Source organism: Arvicola amphibius, chromosome 5 (assembly GCF_903992535.2).
Source record: "Arvicola amphibius chromosome 5, mArvAmp1.2, whole genome shotgun sequence".
NCBI lineage: Eukaryota > Metazoa > Chordata > Mammalia > Rodentia > Cricetidae > Arvicola > Arvicola amphibius.
The window spans coordinates 141,886,479-141,906,245 of NC_052051.1; the positions used below are offsets into that span (position 1 = coordinate 141,886,479).

A 19,767-nucleotide genomic window follows, 5' to 3' on the forward strand; every position below is an offset into this window, starting at 1 on the left:
TAAAATGGAACTAGACTAGGAACTAGGAAATAAAATGCATGAAAGAGGTAGATTGGTGTTTTTGATATTATGAAAGAAATAAAAATAACCATTCTCTTTTGTTTGTCTTGTTTTTGAAGCAGTGTCTCACTGTGTGGCCCAGGCTGGCCTTGAACTTGTGTTTTCTTATCTCATTCTTTGTTCAGATCTCAGTTGTGTGCCATTATCCTTGACTCTGAACTCTTCTAATATAGGGGATGTAGCTAGCCCTGGCTAATCTGAAATTTATAGACTAAACTAGGCTTGAAATCAGCGACCTGTCTTGTCTCTTCCTCCTAAGTGTTGGGATTATAAGCATGTACCACCACGCATAGCATTCTGAACTCCTTCCTTAACAGATGAACATAGCATTAGATATTAAGAAAAGAGGTCTGACTCAGAACTTTTATTTTGGTATTATGAAGTTTCACAGATTCAATTTACTGGGTCAATGGAAGAAACTTCCAAATAAATATCAATCAGAAAATGAATTCATATTTTAGATCTGTGATATGAAAGTCTTGTAAGAAAAGTACAAATTCAGTTCTCTTAACAAGGTCCTTGATCCTGTGTTTTTCTAAAACTTGTATGAAAGTCAGTGGCAGTATGCTTAATCTCAAGACATCTTTTCTGCAGGTTAATTTATAGAGCAAAATATGCTATGTTTAAGTCCTACAGCATTTTGCTGCCCCCCTCCCCATTCAGAACAGTGCTTAGTAAATAAATAGACTGTCCTTACAGTTACTGAAGACTGACTAAAGTGTTACTTGTGAATTGCTTGTGTTTTTAGGCCAGTTACAATGGTTAAGTGGTAGCTAGGCCTGAAGAAACAGAAGGTTTTGTCTGAAGCATCTCCTCTCCCCATGTTGGCTGTGGAAACCAGGTCTTTCCCTGGGCACGGCAGGTACTGCCATGGAGAACCACCTCAAAGGTTCTATCTGGACTTGAAGTTAAATGGCAAGAGTAGATTTGTTGAATCATTTTGATGATTTAGTAGTATTAGATAAAGTAATCTAGAGCTTTTCAACGTGGTTGGAAATTAAAGAGGATTAATTTGTCTGATTATTTTTGCAGCCATCATTTGGTTATTTTATTAGATCGCCAGAGGAGAGAGAACCTTTTGCATTACTAAAACCTGATGTCTCAAGAAGTAATTTGGAAAAAGAAGTGACTCATCTTCACCAAGGTTTATTTTCAGGTAGTGCTTTAAACGAAAGACTTGAAGGAACTGTTATTTTAACTCGTACATGTGAATCATGGGATCGTAGTCTGGATGAAAATGTATACACTGCTTTGTGACTTTTCAGCATTGAGTGTGGAGTTGTTTTTTTTTTTTTATTTTTTATCTGTTTTCTGGTTTTTCGAGTCAAGGTTTCTCTGTGTAACAGTCTTGGCTGACCTGGAATTTGTTTTGTAGACCAGGCTGGCCAGAGAACCTCCTGCCTCTGCCTCCTGAGTGCTGGGATTAAAGGTGTGTGTCACCACCTCCCACCATAGATTTGATTTTTATAGAACTTCACATTTTCTTTTCAACTGAAAGTGGGGAAGACAACCCAAATCCACCTAGATTTTTGTATAATCTACTATAGCAAATGAAAATAATTTCAAATGACCTAGTTAAATTTGGTTTATTAAATTATTACTGTTAAGGAATAATAGAAATTATATTTACCCTTTTTTTTTTGTTTGTTTGTTTGTTTGTTCGTTTTTCGAGACAAGGTTTCTCTGTAGCTTTGGAGCCTGTCCTGGAACTAGCTCTTGAAGATCAGGCTGGCCTTGAACTCACCTGCCTCTGCCTCCCAAGTGCTGGGACAAAAGGCGTGTGCCACCACCTTCCAGGCAGTTAGTTCAGTTTTTATCATTCTGAAGAAGTATGTAATTTTGAAATCAGTATTTGTAAAGTATATTAAATTATATTATATTAAATTAGTATATTAAACAAGTATATTAAATTAGTTTATATGAGTATTTGTAGGGGAGATTAAAATCCAGAGACTTCCTTCAATTCCTGGCCTTTGTCTAGATGTCTGTCATTTAAACAGTCTTTCTGAAGACAACTTATGTTTGCAGTACAAAGATATTTTTCTTGACAATTAATTGTTTTGACTGGTACTTCTTTATCTCAGATTATTTATGAGAAGTAATACAGGCCTTTAAGTTGAATATTGTTTATTTCCTATAGGAAATTTAAATGAACAGTCCCAGGCTCAGCTAAGTAAAGGCTCAATTACACTGCAGGCTGAAGAACTACAGAGTACTTCACAGGTGGATGAGAATGATGTGACCCTGACTGCCAACGAGAGCAGGACAGAGGTAGCTCTGACTCTTGTAAAGGATTCTCATAGTGCCTTGATAGGGTTTCAGATAAGGTGGACCAAGAGCACTTGAGAAAAACCTGTGTCCTTATTTTCCAGGCTTCAGTCTTATTACAGTGTCCTTCAAATGAGAACATTTAAAAAATCAGTTTATAATGTACATATAAAAGAATATAAAAACAGTATGACTAACCATTTGAGTAGCTCTATAGTGGTACTTCTTTGTTTTAATTTGTATTCCTCTGATTGATTGCTAATGAAGTTAATACTTTAACTGATTTTACATAGTTTTTTTTATGTGAAGTTCCATTCATTGGATTTCCTTATATATCTGGTAGGCTCCTTTGGCCAGCAGGCAAGTTTCACCTGTCTTCTTCCAGTCTGTGACTTGCCCCATGCCCCACCTTTCCCTCCAAGATAGGGTCTCATTGTGTAGTGCTAGTTAGTCCTGGATGATCTGTGTCATCCAGACTGGGCTCAGACTTGTATCAGTTTTCCTGTCTCAGCCTCCTGAGTGCTGTGATTACATATAGGAGCCACCATGCCTGGTTTAACCTTTTCATTCCTAATAGTATTTACTTTTTAAAAAATTAGTTCATGTTTTCTCTATTTCACTAATGTGCTGTCTTTGTAATAAATCAGATATGCAAGATAATATTTGCTTGATCTTCTTGTCTGTGTTATGTTACTTGTAAATATTGTTGCTTGATAGTAAGTCTTGGCATCTAATAAAATCATTTCCATACTTTTTAAATATATCAAACAACTAACCCACCAACAACCTTGTACTTTTAGTGATATTACATGTAATCTGTAAAACAGAAAAATTCAAATCTCTAGAATACTGAATCTTAAAATACTTAATCTATAGACATGCTATATCTCTTCATATTTATTATAATTTTCCTCTACATTTTATGACTGGGCAGATTTTCCTTGTATTTTGTTTGTTTTTGAAAAGTAGTTGAAACATTTTAAAAGCCTTTTTCCCCCCTTTTGGGACAGTCTGGTTTCACTATGCAGCCCTAGCTGTTCTAGAACTCACTTTGTAGATCAGGCTGATCTTGAACTGTCTCAACCTCCCTAGTCCTGGGATTTAAAGATGTGTGGCATTATTTTTATTATTGATTTTATTTAGAAAAGGACTCGTTATGTAGCTTAGACTGGCCTTTAGCTCCTGGTTTTTCCCCTAACTTCTTGGGATGAATGTGTAGTTCACTGATTCTTTTTACTGAATTTCTTGTCTTGTTTTCCTAATATGAACATTTATCTAGTGGCATGAATTTACAGTTTTTGCTGTAGCCAGTGTTTTGTCTTTTGTTCCATGTGTTGCTACATTGTATTTTCACGACTGAGTATCCTTCCTTCTTCATCCCCCTCAGTCTACCTGTATCAGTACTTTTATCTCTCCCTCTCCTACCAGCCTTCCTTCCCATTTGGCTGTGCTGGAAACTTAACACATGGCTTCACACATATTTAGGCCAGCATTCCTTGATATCCTCATCCTGTGCAATGTGTTTCTAATTCCTTAGGCCCATGAAAAAAATTTGTCTTGCTTAATTTTCAAGCATTTATGAGATTTTTTCCAGATTTTTAAAAATTTATTTTTATTATTTTATATTATTCACTATTTTTAATTATGTGTATGAGAGGTTAGGGACTGTGTGTATATGTGAGTGGGTGCCTACCACTGGGCTTAAGTTGCTGGCAGTTATGAACCACCTGGAATGGGTGCTGGAAACTGAACTCTGGTCCTTTGTCAGAACAGCACATGGTCTTTTCCACTGAGCTGTCTTTCCAGATTTAATTTTTGTTTTTTATTTATTTATTTTTCTTTCCAGGATTTAAAATAATTGGTTTTAGGTTAATTGTTCTGTGTTTTCAATATTTTTGCTCTTAGTCATTTAAATTTTATCAAGACTTATTAAATGGATCTGGATTTGTTCAGTTTCAAAAATGCAGTTTGTTTGCTTGAAAGAAACACCTGTCGTATAACTATTGTCTACTTTCATTTTTTTATTAATGTTTTTGTTTCATTAATGTGAGCTTTGTTAAATAAGAATGCTAAAGTTGATTGCATCTTAAAGTTATTTTGCTATTTCTTCAGTTATTTAGGTTTTAACATCATACACTATGACTGTATGTTTGTCTGTTACTCATTATGAGTGTTTTTTTTTTTTCTCTCATGGTTTATTTTTTTTATATTTAAAAATTTCCATCTCCTTCCCTCCTCCTCCCCCCTCCCTCCCCTCCTCCTCCCCCTTCCTTCCCCTCCCCTCCACCCATACCTCCCCTCCCTCCCTCTCAAGGCCAAGGAGCCATCAGGGTTCCCCACTCTATGCTAAGACCAAGGTCCTCCCAACTCCCCCCAGGTCCAGGAAGGTGATCGACCAAGCTGAGAAGGCTCCCACAGAGCCCGTCCATGAAGAACAATCAGAGCCCAGAGCCATGGTCCTTTGCTTCTCAGTCAGCCCCCGCTGTTGGCCACATTCAGAGAGACGGGCTTGGTCGCATGATCCATCAGTCCCATTCCAACTGGAGTTGGTGATCTCCCATTAGTTCTGTCCCACCGTCTCCATGAGTGAACGCACCCCTCTCGTTCCTGACTTTCTCCCTCATGTTCTCGCTCCTTCTGCTCCTCATCAGGACCTTGGGAGCTCAGTCCAGTGCTCCAATGTGGGGCTCAGTCACCTTCCCCATCTGTCGCCAGCTGGAGGTTCCCTCACGGTCCTGACTTTCTTTCTCATGTTCTCTCTCCTTCTGCTCCTCATCAGGACCTTGGGAGCTCAGTCCGGTGCTCCAATGTGGGGCTCTGTCATTTTCTTCATCTATCGTCAGGTGGAGGTTCTTCTTATTATCTTCTCAAGGATCCCAAATTTATAGGCTCGATGTCCTTTAATTATGGCTAGAAACCGAATATGAGTGAGTACATCCCATGTTCATCTTTATGGGTCTGGGTTACCTCACTCAGAATAGTGTTTTCTATTTCCATCCATTTGCCTGCAAAATTCAAGATGTCATTGTTTTTTACCGCTGAGTAGTATTCTAGCATGTATATATTCCACAGTTTCTTCATCCATTCTTCCACTGAAGGGCATCTAGGTTGTTTCCAGGATCTGGCTATTACAAATAATGCTGCTATGAACATAGATGAGCATATGCTTTTGTTGTATGATTGGGCATCTCTTGGGTAGATTCCCAATAGTGGAATTGCTGGGTCCTGGGGTAGGTTGATCCCGAATTTCCTGAGAAACCGCCACACTGCTTTCCAAAGTGGTTGCACAAGTTTGCATTCCCACCAGCAATGGATGAGTGTACCCCTTACCCCACAACCTCTCCAGCAAAGGTTATTATTGGTGTTTTGGATTTTAGCCAATCTGACAGGTGTAAGATGATATCTCAAAGTTGTTTTGATTTGCATTTCCCTGATAGCTAGGGAGGTTGAGCATGACCTTAAGTGTCTTTTGGCCATTCGAACTTCTTCTGTTGAGAATTCTCTGTTCAGTTCAGCGCCCCATTTTTTAACTGGGTTAATTGGCATTTTACCGTCTAGTCTCTTGAGTTCCTTATATATTTTAGAGATCAGACCTTTGTCAGTTGCAGGGTTGGTGAAGATCTTTTCCCAGTCAGTAGGCTGCCTTTGTGTCTTAGTGACGATGTCCTTTGCTTTACAGAAGCTGCTCAACTTCAGGAGGTCCCATTTATTCAATGTTGCCCTTAATGTCTGTGCAGCTGGGGTTATGCGCAGGAAACGGTTCCCTTTGCCCATTTGTTGTAGAGTACTTCCCACTTTCTCCTCTATCAAGCTCAATGTGTTCAGATTAATATTGAGGTCTTTAATCCATTTGGACTTGAGTTTTGTGCATGGTGATAGATATGGATCTACTTTCATTCTTCTACAGGTTGACATCCAGTTATGCCAGCACCATTTGTTGAAGATGCCCTCTTTCTTCCATTGTGTACTTTTGGCTCCTTTATCAAAAATCAGGTGTTCGTAGGTTTGTGGTTTAAGATCCGGGTCTTCTATACGATTCCATTGGTCAACTTCTCTGTTTTTATGCCAATACCAAGCTGTTTTCAATACTGTAGCTTTGTAATAGAGTTTGAAGTCAGGGATGGTAATGCCTCCAGAAGTACCTTTATTGTATAAGATTTTTTTGGCTATCCTGGGTTTCTTGTTTTTCCATATAAAGTTGATTATTGTCCTCTCAATCTCTGTGAAGAATTTTAATGGGACCTTGATTGGGATTGCATTTTTTTTTTTTATTTCTAGGACACTTTCTGCAGTAATAACAAACTTGAAAAACACAAAAGCATTCTTTCTGGCAGTGGAGATTCTGTGCTTAGAATAAGTACCATTGCTTCAGCCATTGCCGATGTGTCTGTGAGTACTGATCCTGCCCAGCTGGTTGCCATGATGAAGGCACTTACAAATAAGAGAAGAGACAAGACTTTTCAGGATGACGATACACAAGAGGACTGTTCCACCACGTCTCATTTCTTAATTAATGATGTAGAAAAAAGTAACAGATTCAACGCTTTTGATATGGAGAAATACCTTACAAAAACAGAAGTTAGTAGCTGTGAAGGTACATGGGAGCCCTTTTCGAGAGCAGGCACGTCTGACATTTGGGATTTATGTTTGCCCAAACAGCAAACTGTTCAAGACATCAGTGTGGCGAATGTTTGTGCTGCTAATGTGAGGCAACCCAAAGCAGATTCAGCAGCTGTTTTTCTCTATGGTGAAAATACAGAGAGTGAGACTCAAGAATCACTTAGAACACTAGCCTCTCCAGATTCAGGTCTTTCGAACATGAGCAAGGATAGAAGCACAGTCATAGGGAGGAAGGCATGCTCCATTGACGAATTACCAGATGTGCAGACCATTGAGAAAGCTGCCTCAGTTTCCATTCCAATATCTGGTAGTTACTCATCAATAAGGAATCCCAGAGTATCGTCCCTTCGCCGTTTAGAAAAATGTGAGGAAATACAAGATAATGGAGAACACCAAAGGAAAAAGGGGTGTGTCAGTGAGACAAGCAGCAGTGACAAGCGCGTCACTTTTGAAGAAGATCGTATAGTCTTACCTAAAAGTGTTGGTAGGTGTCAGTGATCGATCACATTTAAATTGTGTGGTTTTTGTTATTGTTTTCTGTTCTTATTGGAGAATATACCTTTCTAATAGATTTGACAGTTTCCTCTCCTGAGAGTGGTGGATCTGGCTTTGAAGACCAGGGGCAGTTCAGACTGTCTGCTTCACCACTCAGCCATTCTTCGCCTAGTGAAATTTCTGGCAATTTATCAGGGTAAGTGCTTACTTAACTTTATTTCTGTTTATTTCTATTATTGAGAATTTCATGTAATATGTTTTGATTAGGTATATCCCACCTTGATATTTAGTTTAAAAAATTTGTGCTATATATAGGAAAATTAAATTGTAAAAAAAAATAAAAGAAGAAAAATCATTTTTAGGTTTATCTCTTTTATTTTTGTTTTTTTTTTGAGACAGGGTTTCTCTGTAGTACTGGCTATCCTGGAACTCTCTTTGTAGACCAGGCTGGCTTTGAACTCTGAGATCTGCCTGCCACTGCCTCCCAAGTGCTGGGGATTAAAGGTGTGTACCACCATTGCCTGGCTAGGTTCATCTCTTAAAGGTGGTCCCTAAAATTTTTTCAATTTCTTTACTTTTAATTTTTTTAAAGATTTATTTATTATGCATACAATGTTCTGTTAACATATATACACCAGAAGAGGCACCAGATCTCATTACAGATGTTTGTGAGCCACCATGTGGTTGCCGGGAATTGAACTCAGGACCTTTGGAAGAGCAGGTAGTGCTCTTAATCTCTGAGCCATCTCTCCAGCCCCCTACTTTCAATTTTTTGAAATAACGTCTCTGTGCCTTGCCTTTATTTCAACAGAGATCTTCCTGCCTCTGTCTTCCCAGTGCTATTTCTTCAGTTGTTTCCCCCACGTTATTTTATATTGAGAAAGGGCCCATTCTCCTATTCAAGCCAGTAAACCTTGGCCAACAAGCAAGCCCTTTAGGTTCCTCCTCTCTTAGTCCCCAAGCTGGCATTATAGATACATACTGCTACAGCTGATGGAGTTTTTTGTTTGTTTGCTTTTGTTGTTGTTTTTCTTTACGTGGGTGCTGGGCATTAAAACTTAGTTCCTCAGGACTGCCTGGAAGCACTTTAATCACTGAACCATCTCCCAGATCCTATATTCTGCTTTTCCGTATTTGTTTGTTTAAAAAACAACATGAAAAGTAATACTATTTCAGAATGCATATGAACCTGTTTTAGTTTTCTTTCTGTTGCTGTGTTAAAGCACCATGACCAAAGCAACTTAGGGGAGAAAAAAGTTTATTTCAGCTTGCAGGTCCAGATCACAGTCCATCACTGAAGGACATCAGGGCGGGAACTCAAGGCAGGAACCTTGTGAATGCTGCTTGGATGTCTTGCTCTCTGACTGACGAGTCATGCTTAGCTAATCTTCGTGTACAGTCCAAGCCTAGGGATGGTGTCACTCAGGCAGTCCAGTCAGTCCTCAGAACCATGCCAGCATTCCAGCCTGACAAAGACAAGACCTTTTCTCTGGAGGTTCTAGACTGTCAAGTTGACAGTTTAATGCTAACCAGGACAGGGACTTTCATGGTTTATTCAGTCTTTCTAGTATTGTTTAGTATATCTTTGTATTTACTACCATGTGTGTTCCTGGTGCTTGAGGAGGCTAGAAAACATTGGATTCCCTGTGAAATTATAGGTAATTGTGAGTTGCCATGTGGGTGTTGGGAATTAAACCAAGGTCTGCAAGAACAGCCAGTGTTCTTAACCTCTGGGCCATCTCTCCAGCCCCATGTTTTGTTATTTTAATAACATCAAAATGAATAGTTTTTTTTAATTTTTAATTCTAAAAATGATGTCTTTTCTGGCTTTATAAGAGATCATTCAAGTGTTTCTCTGTTGAAAGATTTAAATGAACAAATTTGAGTAGCTACTGAAATGACCGAAAATGTTACGGTTTAGAAAATAATGGATTTCAGAGCTAATCTACCTAACTTTCCCCAAGCTGCCTTTTTTTTTTTTTTTTTAAAGCTGTGTGAATTCAGGCATCATTTCTGAAAAAATATTTTTCCTCCTTCATTCTCTTCTACCCTTAGGAGGGAACGCTCATGATACATTTATAGAATAAATTCTTAAACTTGTGTCTGTGATTGTACTCACATTCATGAAGATGTATAAGCTTCAGTGCCTGTTTACAGGTCACAGGACAACCTGTAGGAGTTGGTTTTCTCTTTCCACTTCTTGGGAATCAAACTCAGGCCATCAGGTCTGGCAGCAAGTACCTTTGCTTGCTTAACCATCTCAACAGCCCTCCCTAGGCTGTGGTGGTTCAGCTTGCTTCCCTTCCCAGATCTGGACTGGAGTCTCTGATATGGCTGCTAAAAAACAAAATGAGATAGAAGTAATACAGTGTGTGTTTGTGGTAAATAGATGTGGGTTCCATAGCAGAGGCTCTGTTCTCATTTTGCTTATCTGTCTGTCTGTCTGTCTGTCTACCTAACATCCACCCGCCTGTCCATCCATTCATCCGCCTGCCTGCCCGCCCACCGGCCTGCCCATCCATCCATCCATCCATCCATCCATCCATCCATCCATCCATCCATCCATCCTCTATCTTTGTGTTGGCCCTGGGTATTGATAGCCAGGTTTTTGAGCATGATCCGACATTGCGCTACATTCTTAGCCTTCATCCATTGAATTTTGTTTTAGTTAATATATTGTGAATTTAGTTAATAAATTGTGAATAACTTCCTAAGCCAGAGCATAGTATTCAGCAGCATGGTTTGGGGTTTTTGTTACATGTTAGCAGTGCTAACAAACATTCTACCGTTGAACTATATCCTCAGCCCTAACAGCATGGTTTTTAGTAGTTAAAGAGTTATGTTGTAAGCTTGTGTTGTGCCTTAGTTCCTCTTGTATGGCATTTGAGCTTCCTACTTTATTATCAATAAACATAGCTTTTATGAAGTGTTATATATTTATCAATAATTTTTTTCTTTCTGGATAAATTTCTCAGATACAGACTATCTGAGTCAATGGGTTTTATCTAGGTGTGTGTAATTACTCAGGCAAAAGTTACTCACTTTACTTTTTGATTAGCAATACATGGGCATTTTGTTGCCTCATCTACGTAATTTTGAGGATAGGTATTTTTTTAAAATGGTTTTATTAACTGCAGTATGTCAGGTATTCAATAAATTTTTTTGAATGGATAACTAATTGTTATGTGTCTGTATATGCTATTTACTAATGAAAATGAGACAGCTTTTTCTTTAATGGTAGCTTACCAGGTAGGTTATCAACAGGAATACAATTGATTATTTTAATTAAAGATGGAAAATTTGTGATTGAGTTACTTCAAGCTTATAGCTACATAGTAGTGGTCTTTTGCTAATACATATTCTAACATCATGTTTCTGTTTTTCTTTCAGATATGCTCTGGAATCTCTTAAATTAGCTCATCACCAGAAACCCCACTCAGAGTGTGAGTTGTCTGAGTTGGCATGTTCCCATGCTGATTTGAGCAGGCTGACTTATGTGTCTGAACAGGAAAACACCTATCCTATTACAGCTGCTGGTGAAAGCTTAGAGGACCACAAGGTGGGTATCACTTGGTCTGTTTCTTTAGTAAGTCTTCAAGATCAAAAGTGTTAGTGACATTTGACTCAAACTGAAATTCTGACCTGTTCAACTTCCATGTTGCTGTTCTGTATTTTTAGAGTGAATTAATGTATGTATATATTTATACTTAAGTCTTGGCAATGACTCTTGCCCACTTCAAAAAGAAGCATCTTTGACCAAGGAAGAGAGCAGCATTGATTGGCAGGTATAAATATAAATATTTAAGAGATACTTTGACAACACATGCTTTTAGCAAAACAATAGTAGTAGGTTCCCCTAGGGCCTATGACCTCCCTGACCATGGGCTTTTGACAGTGTCTCAGGTATGAATTCCTACCTATGGAGCAGCCCTCAAATCCAGTCAGAAAGCAGTTGGTTACCGCAGTAATAGTCATGCCACTATTGCCCCAGTGAGCAATCTCTCTTGACAGATCAGTATTGTAGCATGCATGGTCCATCACTGTGTAAGTCCATTGATAACTTTTCTCTTCCTGTGGTTAGCATAGCATCTGCCAATGTTGTGAAGGTTTGCCAGCAGGGAGGAAGTTTTTGGGTTAGTTCTAGCTTTATTTTCCTATGCTTTGCAACCAAAGTGTGTTGTGTCTTTTGTAATAGATTCTTACCATCTAGTTACAGTGAGCACCCAAGAGCAGCGGCAGTAACCTGTGTTGTTTTGGGGGTTTCTAGGATCTCCCTGACCATTAACTTATAGAGAGGTATTCAAGCCCATATCTTCTAGGTGAAGCATTATTTGCCTGTACAGTGTATCTCCATTCAAACTTTTAAAAAAAAACTTACATTTTATTTATTTATTTATTTATTTATTATTGGGGGTGTCGAGATAGGGTTTCTCTGTGTAACAGCACTTTCTGTCCTGGAACTAGCTCTTGTAGACTAGGCTGTTCTTGAACTCATAGAGTCCAGCCAGCCTATGCCTCCTGAATGCTGGGATTAAAGTAATGCACCACCACTGCCCAGCCTAAAATTTACATTTTTAATTATTTTACCAAGTAGTGGGTTTCCGTAAGACTTTTTGTTATATATCCTTAATTTAAATTAACTTCCCCCATCCCCTGAGTCTCTGTTTTCTTAGCACAGTGTTTATCTTCTGAGTGATGGGGCCTGGGAGCCTCTGCCACTCTCTTGGATTACTAGCCCTCTTTAATCCTATTTTCTTCACCGTTGTGAAGGCTGTAGCATGAAGTCAGTGCTTATTCAACACTGAGGACATATTTTTGTATTTTTGTTACTATTAAACTAGTTTTTGTTAAGTATATCTTTGTTTCTTTTCTCTTTTTTCTTTCTTCCTTTCCTTTTCTTTTCTTTTCTTTTCTTTTCTTTTTTTTGAGACAGTTTCTCTGTGCTCAACTCACTCTGTGTCCAGGCTGGCTTTGAATGCATAGAGATCCGCCTGCTTCTACCTCCCAATTGCTGGGATTCAAGGCGTGCTCTATCACCACCCACTTTATATCTTTTTTTCTAAAGCTTTGGTTCAAGATAAACTTCCAGTACAACCAGAATGACAGATGAGACAGCTTATCTGCCACTTACACTTTTATTTACTAATTTATATTATTTTTATAAAGTTTACAAAGAATCCTTTAATTTGAAAAATGTTAGCTGACTTTGGTTCTTTTAAAGATTTGTTTATTATGTAGACATGGTTTTGTCTGTATGTGTACCTGATGGCCAGAAGAGGCCCCCAGACCTCATTACAATGGTTATTAGTCACCACGTGGTTGCTGAGCCTATGTGGTTACAGGGCTCATGGAAGAGCAGCCAGTGCTCTTAACTGCTGAGACATCTCTTCAGGCTGTCTTTGGTTCTTTATGTAAATGTTTTAAATAAAATTGGTGTTTACCTTTTATTTCTTTCCTTTTGTAAGACTTTTTATAAAACGGTGCGGGCTGGAGAGATGGCTCAGAGGTTAGGAGCACTGCCTGTTCTTCCGAAGGTCCTGAGTTCAATTCCCAGCAACTACATGGTGGCTCACAACCATCTGTAATGAGATCTGGTGCAGAATACAGTATATATAATAAATAAATAAATCTTTAAAAAAAAAAAACATTGGGTGCAATTTTCATGTGTTAGCCTGCATTTTATATTTGCTGTAATTTTCCTTTGTATACTCTGTGTTTCAGGATATCATGTAGATTTCATGTTACTTGAGATTTATACCAATATTGTTTGAATCTGTTACATTTTGTTTTATCTATGGATTACTAAAAAACAAAATTTATCGCACTTAGAGTGATCTCACCAGTGAGCTGAGCACCACAATTGTTCGAGCCAGTCCGACTCCATCAGAAGAAGAAACTACGAAGAAGCTAAGAGACGAAGTTCTAGGTCAGAATACAGAAAAAGTAACATTGCCATGTAGTATCCAGGTTGAATCTGGTGTAGGAAAAGTGGAAGAAACTCCTTCTCTGAGTAGCGGATTTGAAGATGGAGAACCTAACTTTTCATCGAGTCAAGATATTTCTTCCAGAAGTGGGGAACACTTGGAAGCCAGTGGGGTAGATTCAACATCTGGCCCCAGTGAACAGGACCTGATTGGCCAGGCTCTCCTGAACAAGCCAGGGCTGCGCCATCAGTCTGGGCTAGCCATACCAAGCCTCCTTGTATCGAACCAGAAGACTGTGGACCAAAATCAAAGGTTAACATCTACTGGTTTGTCGACTGCCAGCAGTGACTCTAGAAGCCAGATTCCTAATCTCTGTACCTCTGTAAATCAGCCCAATCTTGCTCCCCATATTTCAGCTCATACTTCTGTTGCAAAGGTGCAGAACCAGCCTCCTCTGTGCCCGGCACTCTGGACTGGACATTCTCTATACACAGCTCCTGTGGCCCAGCAGTATTTGGGGCCAGTGCCTTCATCTGGGAATGCCGCCTTGCCTCAGTACCATGCAGCTGTGCAAGTCTGTGGGATTTCAGAGTGTTCTCCTTATCCTCTTGTTGCACCAGAACATGTGGCTTCTGGGATGTGTTTAGGACCAAATCTTGCCTCTGGAGTGATGGGTCCATCTTCTCTTTATAACCTGTGTTCCACTGCTGTACACCAGAACCTGCTGAGTACAGCAAAGCCATTTCCTGTGCAGCCTGTTGCTACAAACTGTGAAACCAAACCATGGGACTTGGGGATGATGTCTGGATTTGGTAAGATGACTTTTCTTGTCATAGTTTTTTGTTGTTGTTCTGTATAGGCTGAATTTTCTCAAATGGGTCCACAAAGCTAATTTTATTCAAAGAAATGTTGGTATGTTGGTTGAAATTAAATTCTTTAATTTTTTTTTTAATTTTTAAGATTTTTTTTGGTGTATGTGTGTGTCTTTGTGAGAGTATGCACATATACACATGCATGCGTCCATGGAGGTGGAAGTGTTGGATTTCTTTGGAGTGGGAGTTGCAGGTGACCATGGGCTAACTTATATGGGTGCTGAGATTTGAACATAGGTCCTCATTATTGAGCAACATGTTCTCTTCACTGCTGAGCCATCTCCCTAGCGCCACTCTTTGGGAATTGAGGCAAGATTCCTCTCTCTCTCTCTCTCTCTCTCTCTCTCTCTCTCTCTCTCTCTCTCTCTGGTTTTTCGAGACAGGGTTTCTCTGTAGCTTTGGAGCCTGTCCTGGAACTAGCTCTTGTAGACCAGGCTGGCCTTAAACTCACAGAGATCCACCTGCCTCTGCCTCCCAAGTGCTGGCATTAAAGGCGTGCGCCACCACCTCCAGGCTCTGGAGCTTCTCTTTACAGTCTTCAGTAGCTTTTAACTTGGGAGAGGAAAAGGGCATGATAGCAGCAACAAAGATATGACTCGCTGTGAATTCTGATTTGATTAGTTTTACTTGTGTTGTCACATTGGTCCTTTTTCTCAATGCTGTATAGAAGAGATAGAAACTGTTGGCAGCTTCCGCTGAGACTTTTTATGTCCTGGATTCTTACTAGAACATTTATTCTATAGATCATAATTGGGCACTCCTGTGTAATGGTTTTCTTTTAGCCAATAGTGTTTTTAATCAGATGTTTACTGTAACTTGCATTTTAACTTGATCTTATGCAGGGAATGCCAGAGTACCCGAGGAACTGAGGTTTCCTCATGCCTGCTGTGTAGGTATTGCTTCACAGACCCTCCTTAGTGTCCTCAACCCAACTGACCGTTGGCTCCAAGTCAGTATCAGAGTCCTCAGTATCTGTGTGAATGGCGAGAAGGTGAGTTTTCTATGTCTGTCTCATTGGTGTCACAGGTGTCCTTTAACCAAGTACTTGACTTCTTTTACCCCCCTTTTAAACAATATTTCCACTTTTTGATAATTTAATATAATCATACTATGTGTTTTGGTTCCCCTTTCCCCCTAACTACTCCTAGATCCATCCCCTTTTTCTAACTGATTAAATTGTTCTTTTGAAAGTTCTATGTTTTTTTGGGGGGGGGGTGGGTGGGTTTCGAGACTGGGTTTCACTGTAGTTTTAGAGCCTGGCCTGGAACTAGCTCTTTGTTTTTGTTTTGTCTTTATGTTTGTTTGTTTGTTTTATTTTATTTTATTTTATTTATTTTTTTTTGATATTTATTGAGCTCTACATTTTTCTCTGCTCCTGTCCCTTCCTCTCCCCTCCCTCCTTCAGTCCTCCCCCAAGGTCCCCATGCTCCCAATTTACTCAGGAGATCTTGTCTTTTTTTTTACTTTCTACTGGAACTAGCTCTTGTAGACCAGGCTGGTCTCGAACTCATAGAGATCTACCTGCCTCTGCCTCTTGAGTGCTGAGATTGAAGGTGTGTGCCACTTCCAGGCGAAAGTTCTATTTTTTTTAAGGTTTATTTTTATTGTTATGCTTATGATTGTTTGCCAATGTGTAGTGCTCACAGAGGTCAGAAGAGGGTGTCAGATCTTTTGGTCCTGGAGTTGTAGACGGCTTTGAGCTGTGTCCTGTGGGTGCTGGGAACTGAACCTGAGTCTGCTGCAAGAGTGCTCTTAGCCACTTGGAAAAAAAACTTGGGAAGTTTTTTTTTTTTTTAAGTTTTTATTTTGTCCTTTGGTACTTTCTACATGTAATACACCCTGATTACTCACTCTCACCCTGTCTTTTCTCATCTTCCTCTCACCATTGTCCTCTTTCCTCTTCCAAGTCCCTTGCCTACATCCAGGACTTTTTGTTTTGTGTGTAATTTGCTGATGTTAACCAAGGTGGTGTATGTCCGTAGGTTTAGAACTATCCGTTGATGTGTGGTGCGCCCATGGTTGGGTACACAGCTAAAGACAGCCTGTAGTTCAGCAGCAAAGGGTAGAGGTCCGGGAGTATCTCCCCAATTCATGGTTGGCATTGGTAGGCCAGTTCAGGCAACTGCAGCTGCTGTGACGGTCATGTTTGTAGGGCATGCCTGAGCCTTAGAGGGATTGGTATAAATGTCCTTCTGTTTAGGGCTGAGAACTCAGCTGTTTTTATTCTTAGCACATTGAATAGCCAAGAGTCTTTGCATTCATCTCTGTTCCTCTGCAGAGAATAACTTATCTGAGTAAGGGTGAGATAGCTTAGCTAAACAGTAGTAGTGAATTTCCCCAGGAGAACCTATGACCTCCCACAGTCATGAGTTTATCTGGTTTACAGTACCTGGTATGAATCTCCCTATATTACGTGAGCTTCAAATCCAGTCTGAAAGTGGTGGTTGCCTGCTATCAGTCACGCCACTATTGCACAAGTGACCACATCTTGAGCTTGAGCTCAAGTGCCTTTACCACTGAACCATCCTACTGGCCTTTTTTTTTCTTTCACTTATTTTTATTTTTTATTTCTAAGCAGATACCCTGTGTAGGCCTACCTGGCTGCAACTTGATATGTAGATCAGACTGCCCTGTTTTTTTTTCTTTGTGTGTATGTGTGAGGGTCTTCCTTTTGTGTCTACCTTCCAAGTGCTAATAGGTGTATGCCACCATGCCTGGCTTTTTCAATCTCTTGTTTATGTCTAATCTATTTACATCTTTCTGACATATATAGAAATACAAATGAGATTCTTTTTTCCGTTTATAAATGGTATAAATGCCATTGCATAAAGCAGACAGTGCATTAAGTGCACTGCTGCAATTAATTTGTTTTGTTTGTTGTGAGGCCGGGTCTCATGTAGTTTAGGCCGGCTCAGACTTGCTGCTTAGCCAAGGATGACTTTAGACTCTTGATCTCCCCCCCCCCCCTTTTTTTAAATCTTTGGTGCTCACATAGGACTTGATAGCTACCCAACTGAACAATTTTGCAATTGGGTCTTTTTAAGCCCCTCGTTCTAATTGTGTTTACAGTGTAAGACTTAAAATCTGAATGCTTTACATTTCTGTCAGTTTTATTATTTATTAATCATTATTTATCATTTATTAAGCCATGTTATTTTGCTTTTAGCACAGTTATTTTAATCACTGGATGCTCTGAGTTTTACTGAATAATATTTTACTAAGTAGTATGGTTTTACTAAATGCTATTGACTGTAAGCTATTGTCATGTATCAAGAAAAGAAAGAAAAGAACTAAATTACTTATTTGGCCCTAGTCTTCATTTGGTAAGAGGGATATTATTAATTTGTCTGTTAATTTTATTATATGATCTTTTGAAATCCATAGAAACAATAGCTTTTTTTGTTTTTGTTTTTCAAGACAGGGTTTCTCTGTAGCTTTGTAGCCTATCCTGGAATTTGCTGGCTGGCCTCAAACTCACAGAGATGCTCTTGCCTGTGCCTCCCGAGTGCTGGGATTAAAAGCGTGTGCCACCACCACTTGGCGAAACAGTAGTTTTAATGTCTAGCAAGGATCTCACACAGTCAGATACAACTGTTATTAGAGACTGTAAATTTTTCCTTATGTGTAAGTTGTGAGTAGGGAGGGTAGGGAGTAGGGTCAGTTAACTCCTGCTATGAGATGTCCAGGTTTTGTACTGGGACTCTCCAGCTAACATTGGATGGTTTTGTTCCCTTTCTCCTCTCAATATCCTATTTACCTGGTAAAATAATATTGTCTCTATCTTAGCTTCTGTTCCTGTTGCGTTGATAAGATACTTGACAAGAACGGTAGAGAAAGGTTTACTTTGGCTCACAATCCAAGGGTATAGGCCATCATGGTAGCAAAGTCAAGACAGTGGGGCTTGAAGCAGCTGGCTACCTCATATTCATAATCAGCAACCAAAGAGCCCTGGATACATGCTACTCTCAACTCCCCCTCTCCACATAATTCAGAATCCCAGCTAGGGAATGAGTAGGTCTTCCCTCTTCAAATGAAGTAGTCAAGGTGATTTCCCACAGGCACGTCCAGAGACCCATCTCCATGGTGACTGTAGGTTTTGTAGTCAACGGTTAACATCAGCCATCCCTTCTCTGCAGTCTCTTATTTTCCTCGCTTTCCCATCTGTTACCAGATCATTAAAGGAGACAGAAATATAAAATAACTGGGGGAAGGCATTGTAGGTTGATGGTAAGATTTGGCACAGCATGTAGAAATAGAAATCGTCCTAGATGGGTTTCTCGGGCTGAGAAGCACCTCTGTGTCCAGTGTCCTCTTTAGAAGAGTGCCTGTTTAGTGAATATGTTTGTTCACTTGAAAATCTTCTAGGAGTGGACACAGTCCATATATAGAGAGAAATATTTTTTTTTTTTTTTGCTTATATGTGTGGGTAGGTGTATGCATGCCATACCACAGATGTGGGGGTCAAAGGTCAACTTGTGGGCTTTGGTTTTCTCCTTTACCAAGTGAGTTCTAGGGTTCAAACTCAGGCTGTCAGTTTGGCATCAAGTACCTTTTACCTACAAGTCACCTCACCAGCTGTCAGAAAAGCCTTTTGTTTTTGGATTGATTATATATTTCAAATAATGAGTTATAAGCATTGAGTATGTTTTAATACTAACGAAGGTCTAGATTTTCTAGTTTGACTGGGAAAAGGAATCTTAAACTGGATGATCAGTTTGAAAAGTAGAGCCATTTCTAACACACTGTCTTGCTTTTATTTATAGGTGGATCTTTCAACACAAACATGTTTAGTTTTCAAGAATAAAGTTGTTATAAGACCTCATGCCACAGAAGAGATAAAAATTCTTTTTATACCTACAAACTCTGGAATTTTCAGATGTACATTCAGTGTTGCTTCTTGGCCATTTTCAGCAGATGCTGACACGATAGTGCAAGCAGAAGCTCTGGGAAGCAGAGTCACGCTCACTGCTATTGCTGAAACCCCTGTTATTGAGGTAATGGTTTGTAAATGACTCTTTGTCATTTGATAACGGAGGAATTTGTGGGTAGATGGGCCACACTGTTTCTTAGTTGTTACTTGAAAAATTTTTTTCTTTTAGTTTTATTTGCTTTTATGTGTATGAGTGTTTGTCTGCATGTCATATGTATACCACATGTGTGCCTGTGTAGGTCAGAGGAGAGAGTTTGGATGAGGTAGTCAGCGTAAACGAAGCCGTTAGAGTTTGCCTCCTCAGACAGCTGGAACTAAGAACTGGGCCATCGTTTCGTCCGTTTTGTTTAAAGTCTGTTCTGACCAGTGTTGATCTTTCTATGTCATCTCTCTCTGTTAATGGAGTCCAGTTTCTTTTAACATCTTTTTGTTACAATGTCTCTTTAAAATTCAGCCAAAAATTTTCCTTCCTTTCCATGTGTCTTCATTACCCTGAGAGCATACTGTGGAAATGCAAAGAAGGCATGAAAGACTCTGTTTGTCTCAGCTGGGGCTCCATGCCAGTGCTGGTGCTGCCTAGACTCAAGATCTGGTGTTC

General features: G+C 39.5%; 1 protein-coding gene across 2 annotated transcripts in view; it reads left to right on the top strand.

Annotated features, from left to right (window-relative positions):
* Positions 1 to 19,767, top strand: part of Cep192 (centrosomal protein 192) — a 76,130-nt gene that overhangs the window by 23,170 nt on the left and 33,193 nt on the right. For both annotated transcript variants that reach the window (XM_038329553.1, XM_038329555.1), the window contains 8 exons: positions 1,093 to 1,216; positions 2,201 to 2,331; positions 6,607 to 7,432; positions 7,519 to 7,639; positions 10,834 to 11,002; positions 13,273 to 14,179; positions 15,082 to 15,230; positions 19,003 to 19,233. In XM_038329553.1, coding sequence (XP_038185481.1) covers positions 1,093 to 1,216; positions 2,201 to 2,331; positions 6,607 to 7,432; positions 7,519 to 7,639; positions 10,834 to 11,002; positions 13,273 to 14,179; positions 15,082 to 15,230; positions 19,003 to 19,233 — 2,658 coding nt within the window. The remainder of the gene's footprint in view (positions 1 to 1,092; positions 1,217 to 2,200; positions 2,332 to 6,606; positions 7,433 to 7,518; positions 7,640 to 10,833; positions 11,003 to 13,272; positions 14,180 to 15,081; positions 15,231 to 19,002; positions 19,234 to 19,767) is intronic.